The following is a 7,269-nucleotide window of genomic DNA, read 5'->3' on the forward strand; positions in this document are numbered from 1 at the left end:
ACCATTTGTGGAATGCTCTGCATGCCATCTCATTGCTTTTGCTGTGCGCTCACACTGATACAACCTCTTCAATCTTTCCGTCAAAGGCAAATACCACATTCTTTTGAACGGGATCGGAACTCTTCCCCTCGTCTCCTGATAACGAGGTTTCCCACAAAATTTGCATACATTTCGTGTCTCATCCGCTCTCCAGTAGATCATGCAGTTGTCAATACATACATCTATCACTTCGTACGGTAGTTGAAGACCGGCTACAAGTTTCTGAACCTCGTAGTATGAACCCGGTGCAAGGTTATCCTCAGGTAGAATACCTTTGACAAAATCAGTAATCGCATCCATGCATTCTTCAGCCAAATTATAGTCTGTCTTAATACCCATTAATCTAGTTGCAGATGATAAGACTGAATGACCATCTCTACAATTTTGATACAAAGGTTGTTTTCCTGCATCTAACATATCAAAAAATCTCCTAGATTCGGGATTTGGTTCTTCCCCTCTATAATGATCATGTACCATCTGCTCAGTACCTACACCATAATCTATATCCGTTCTAGGTTCTTCTAACCTAATATCAGGCTGAAGTTCACTAACAGGCTGAGGTTCGCTAGTACTACCATATTCATAACCAGTTTCCCCATGAAGGTACCAAACTTTATAATTACGTGAAAACCCTTTCATATACAAATGAGTCCAAACATCAAATTCTTTTATAACCTTATTATTATTGCAAGTAGAGCAGGGACATCTTAACATACCACTTTTTGCATCCGGTTGCTGTTGAACAAGCCTCATGAATTCTCCAATTCCTTGAACGTATTCTTCCGTAAGCAAATTAGTGTTGGGATCCAAATGAGGTTTATCCATCCACGAACGATAATAAGCTCCTGAAGACATGATTTTCACGGAATTGTTATGACTAAAGAGAAAGAAGAGAGAATGAGGTGTGAATGAGATGAATGAGGAGGGGTTGCATTTATAGGAAATTGCTTACGGATATCCGACGACTTTCCGACGGAATACCGACAGATATTAAGCATTCCGTCGGAATTCCGTCAGTATTTTCCAATCTCGAACGGCTATAAAACGGTCATATTTATTTGTCGGCAACGGTCACTTGGTTCGTCGGAAATTCGTCGGAAAATACCGACGGAATACCGACGACCGTAACGGTTATATCTTTTCATCGGCATATCGTCGGAAATTTGACGGAATATTCCGACGACTTTTCGACGACTACAACGGTTATATTGTTTATCGGAATATCGTCGAAAAGTCGTCGGAATATTCCGACGACCCATGTTTTCTCGGAAATTCGTCGGAATTAGCCGACGGAATTCCGACGACTTCAGATTTTTTGTTTTCGTCGGAAATCGGTCAGAATTCCGTCCAAAGTGTCCGACGGCTGTGTCGTCCGTCGGAATCTCCGTCGGAATTCGGCGTGTTTTCTTGTAGTGAGTGATTATTTAATTGTCATCACTGTATTTATCTCAACAAAAAATATGGTTTTAAAAAATGTGACATGACAACACCTAATTGTGATATGTAAAAATTTTCTTTGTAAATAATAAATTATATATCACCATTAAATTAAACTTCCTTTACAATTTGGTTAATAATATTTTGAAATATGATAATGACTAATAAATATACTATCACCATTTAAGTATATTATATTATTTATTAATAAAAAATATAAATATATTTTTATACATTAACTTATATATAATATTTTTGTTTATAAATATATATTATCAAAATCAATTGTAAGAGTTCCTTAACAAATAAATAACCAAAGCAATACTAATCAATTAATAAATTTGTTCATAATTAAATAATTAATAGTTTTTTAAAAACTTTAGCGGAGCATTAGGTTAATTAACAAAATCACTTTACTAATTTAATGTATTTTAACTAAAATAAGCAAAAATCCAATTTTTTTAGAAATTATATATTTAAATATAGACAGTTTTAAAATAAGGGAAGAAGAGACATATTTAAAATAAATTGTCATTAAATATAAAAAAAAATATTCTTATAAATGAATAATTCTATTGAAGTTTAAACAAAATTAAATTGAGATAGTTAAAACGAAACATAAATGAACAAAACTTAATATAATTACATTTACAGTTTTAAATTTTCCAAATAATAAAGCTAAAATATATAAATAATATTGATAAAACGAAACCAAATTTTTTAAAAGTATAAAATATTTTATAGTTAAAATTATCATTTCTGTTATTCATATGAAAAATCCTAATTTCTTAATTAATTGACTGTTTCCAGATATTAATAACTAATTACCAAAATTCCCATTATTAAACCCTTTTTGTTATGCATGTTTTGTTTGTAAAAATAAGAAGAAAGATGTGATTCCATTCTTTCAACATTTAGCGATTTTCAAGAGGTATTAAAAAAAAGAAGCGATTTTCAAGAATTTCAAACTACCAAGATTTTCATGATTTTAGCGGCTAATATTTACCGAGATACATAAACCTATGTAATAAAGGAAACATAAATAAATATAATGTTTCCTGAATTTCAAGGTTTGTTCCCTTGTAACTCGCACTAATTTAATAGTGAAAGGTTGACGCAATGTGTGACTCTTTCGGATATAAACAGCCGTTTCAATAAAAAGAGAACAGAGAAACATGTTCTTGCTGAGCTCGGAGTTTGAAACAAACAAAATATATTGTGAAGTAAACAGAAAGAAAAATAACTGTTTTACGTAAGAAAGAAGCAACGAGACACATGTCTTATGTTACGATGAATGATCTCCGGATACTCTGGCAAATAACAAAAGTAATAATAATCTGAGGCATGTCGTAAAGTCGCTCTTATCTCTGAGTTTTACTCCTTGAAATAATTTCACTTGCGTGTTAGATAGCCTACCTAGGTTTTAATTTACCTTTTTGATCGTATTTGTTTACCTTTCGGATAAAGTAGGGTGGTTCTTTTTATTTTTTTTGACAACTTTTTCATTTAGCTTCGTGGGCTGAAGTACGAATACAATAGTAGACTTATAAGCCCAACACATGAATAATACAAAATAGATTACAATTCATAAAACACGTGTAAGCTTTGCGTAAAGATGCTGCAACATGGGTGGTGATTGGTACAAGGTGTGAGAGCTGTATACAGTGAGTACTGCTTTAGAAATCCAAATGTCTACAACTCAATTTTATTAGCTTTTCAGAAAAAAATGTCACATTTCTTTTAACTCTTATTAAAATAATTGGATAAATAATAATAACCCTAGATGTAAACATATATTTTCTCTTTTTCATATTAAGTATTAAGTGTTACTTTAGATTTGTGCACACAAATTAAGAAAACATTTAATTTTGCATATTTTCTTATAAAAACATCATTACCCATATACCTAATCATATTTCAACCAATAGAAAATAAATAGAAAAAAAAATTAATAAATTCTGCATTGAGATGCTAAAACGATACTTATTTTGCAACTAATTTTTTTTTATTATTATATTATTTAGTCATACAGAAAAAGAACAAATAAGAAATGTAAAGTTGTACGCACATGTTCCTATTTTATATTTTATTTATTTTATTATTTAATATAAAGTAGTTTTTTGTGTTACTTTGTTTACAGTAATAGTAGTAATTAAATTCATATTAATTTGAGTGTAAAAACATTATTACAAAATTATAAAAAAAAATATTAATTTATTTTATGATTTTTTTTAAGAATTATTATTTTTATATTTATTCAATAAAAATGAAACAAGTTTAAAATTTAATTTCATATTTGTTAATATGGTGTTAAATACATGTATATAATATTAATTTAGATGTATACCAGTTATGTTAAAAAAAAAAATCAAAAGTCAAAATCTTACAACCAAAATTCTAGAGCAACAAAATCTAAAGCTACATCAAAAAATTGAGAGCTATAATCTTAAAAAAAAAAAAAATTAAAGCTACAGTCTTTACCGATCAGATTCATGGTGTTCTTTTGTTACACCTAAGGGTACAAGAGACTTGCTCCGCTGTTCTGACCCCACCGCGTTTCGCTTCATCGTGGATGACACCGCCGCGAAACTGCTTCAACTAAAACCATCACAATGCCTTACATTGCCTAATTCTTGTATTCTCCTTTGATGATGCCTTTCGCTCTAGCCGGAACTAATTGATCAGACAATCATGATTACACGAATTTGATTTTATTTGAATGTATCTCTCACATATTTGATAGTCATCACGGCATATTCTGATATGAGCAGGATAATAGGCAATTTTACTGTTGCAAGAGATGGTCAAAACTTAAACTATATCTTAAATCATCATGAAAAATCAAACGTAAAATCATCTGTTTTAGCGGCACTGTCTCTTATAAGAAAATAGGTGATTCTGTAAATACTATTCTAATAACAAATCATAGCATGGTTATTACAATGCCGTTTTAAAAGTGAATTATTATAAATCTTAGCTTCAAACTTCTTTTTGTACAGTTAGAGAGGAAGATAAAAGATGGGCCTGTGAATATGGAACTTGAAATCTCCATTAAATTCTCCAACCCCTATGACCATGGCACATCCATTACAATGACTGAAAAAAATAGATCTTATTGTAGGATCTACTGTAGATCTATTGTGTATATATTATCAATTGAAAGATCATCTACATTCACATGATGACAATACACTTTCTATATTAAATCAATGTGATATACACAATTAACATACATAATTCCCATAGATTACAATAACATGACATTTTTTTCAATTGAAAAAGAGTTAGAGCATCTCTAAAAAGTATATTTCATCACCATAAGAAATTGTTGTAAAATGATTAAACACTACAACATTCTGAGAAACCCAGACTGTGTATACATTATCGCCGACCAAGTGCCCATGCGCTTCTAAACATATTTCTCACTTTTTTGTCGACAACTTGAAATCCTTCCTAGCTTCTGCTCACTCATAAACATCAATTATTATCCACTCAGTTTGGTATTCGTCTTACTTCAAATCTATACAATTCGATTCAAACAGACATATATTACATCATGCTCACCTTAAAAAATGGATATACACAAAATCGCTGTCTCAATCTCACTCTTAGCCACATTGACAACATTAACCCGAAACTGGCATTGTGTTCGTCATCGAAAATAAAAATCTTGAATAATGTAACCAATATATCAAAATTTACATCTATCACTTTCTTTTTAGTGCTAAAACTATCTTCCCCAACATTTCTTAGAAAAACTTCATCCATACCAAGTCATATATAACCGAAATGTCTACATTTTTATAGTTCTTATACTAAATAAGATCAAATGTCAAGGATTGCAAATGGCTAGAAAAAAAAAAACTATTTCCCTCATCATTACTGTGTCTGTTGTGTGATTTTTGGTTTTATGATATGTAAACATATTGTATACTAACCGGAACTTGGTCTTACAAAGACTAAAGATAATTTCTCCATTAATTTCCCAAAATGAAACAGGAAATGAACCATTTAGTTCAAACATATAAAATATTTATAATCTTTATAAGTTGAAAAAGTCATATAAAATATAATTTTAAAATATATTTTTTTTTCTTTTAAAAATATTTTATTTTAAAATTTTAAAATATAAAATATTTTTTTCTTGTATAAAATTTATTAAAATTTAAAATTTAAAATACATAATCCGCGGAAAAAGACTCTAGTCTATGGAATAATGGAATATACTTTGCATGCGAAAGGGTTTAACAAAGAGCTCAAATGTTTGATAACTTTTTGGAATACATTTTCGATCAGTACAAGTAATGAACGATTCTCCACAAGATATTTAAAATAGTTTACACACGCAATAATATTTAAGGATGAGTTTTGCAACATGCAAAGGCCATATATACCTTTCCCTTTTCTCAAATCACTTTCTTCTTTATGAATCTAAGAACAAATCCTTGCTTATATTCGGAGTAGAGAAGTATAGATATATATATATATATATATAAACCTTGCATCTTAGATCTTAGCTACCAAAAAGGCTACATAGCGATTTACGGGTCCGAAATGGATGAACATGGAGCTTCTTCATCCAGGAAACGAAGATCTCTGTACCACAATCTAGGAGGAGGACACTGTAACATTATATCTTTATTCTTATTGTTTATATTAATTCTCTGTTTTTAATCTTCCTATCTGAACGAGATTTACTCTTGAAATGTTGTAGTTGCTGATGTAATGTTCTGGAAGAACAAGAAAGAATCAGGAACAATCTTGGCGGTATTCACATTGATATGGTTCTTGTTCGAAGTGGTTGAATATCCTTTCATCACTTTCATCTGCCAGATCCTCTTGGTCTCCATTTTTATATTCCTCATTTGGTCTTACATTGGCTCTTCACAACTAATTCATCGGTAAAAAAACATTAACACTTGATTCTTCTTTATAAAACCAAGTACTGAAACAACACGACATTTTCGCTCAGGGAACCACCAAGTATTAACGATCTAAAGATTTCGGAATCAACTTGGAGATTCTTGTTCAACAAGATAAATTGGTTCATCATCAAATTGTATGATATTTCAAGTGGAAAAGACTTCAGACTCCTGGTTTTGGTATAAAGCCATTATATAAACCTTAATTTAAGAATATTAATCACATAAATATTGTTTGGATTGAAAACTTGTTTCACGTTCTTTTTCAGGCCGTTGTTTCACTATGGATACTATCAGTGGTCGGAAACTATTTCAGCTCTCTAACTCTCCTATACATTGGTGAGTCTTTATGATTTTATCTAACTAGAGTTTGCTATAAAACTAATTAGGATTCAGTGTTCAATGATGCATCCATCTGTGCATTACACATAGCATAATAACATATATCATATCATCCGATAAAATAACATGAATTGATGATTATTATAGAATATGTATCTAATTACATTGCGTGACTTTTTGGTGTAGTATTCGTGGCTCTGGAGACGATACCGATGCTGTATGAGCTATACGAAGAAGAGCTGAATTATGCAGCAAGTAAAAGCGGGAGGGACATGAAGAAGCTATTTAACGACTTCAACTCTAAAGTCATTAACAAGATCCCTAAAGCTAATGCTAAAACTAGGAGGCATATGTAAATTTATATCAATCCTCTGAATTTGTACATCTTACATATTAAAACAAAACTGATAATAAGTCTTCGTTCAAGTAATCATGAATACTCTTTCTCAAAACAAAAAAAAAGTAATCATGAATAGTCCATCAGGAAATCAGGATTCAATGTATATATTAATTAAATTATACTTCGTTA

General features: G+C 30.5%; 1 protein-coding gene across 1 annotated transcript; it reads left to right on the forward strand.

The window, feature by feature from the left end:
• The first annotated feature begins 5,822 nt into the window (after nt 1–5,822).
• On the forward strand, nt 5,823–7,269 carry LOC106419787 (reticulon-like protein B14). The gene is given in 6 exon segments (XM_013860622.3): nt 5,823–5,945; nt 5,947–6,100; nt 6,191–6,377; nt 6,449–6,578; nt 6,668–6,737; nt 6,927–7,269. Coding segments are annotated over 6 exon segments (819 nt in total). The 5' UTR covers nt 5,823–5,837; the 3' UTR covers nt 7,097–7,269.

Source organism: Brassica napus, chromosome A2, assembly GCF_020379485.1.
Source record: "Brassica napus cultivar Da-Ae chromosome A2, Da-Ae, whole genome shotgun sequence".
Classification (NCBI taxonomy): Eukaryota; Viridiplantae; Streptophyta; class Magnoliopsida; order Brassicales; family Brassicaceae; genus Brassica; species Brassica napus.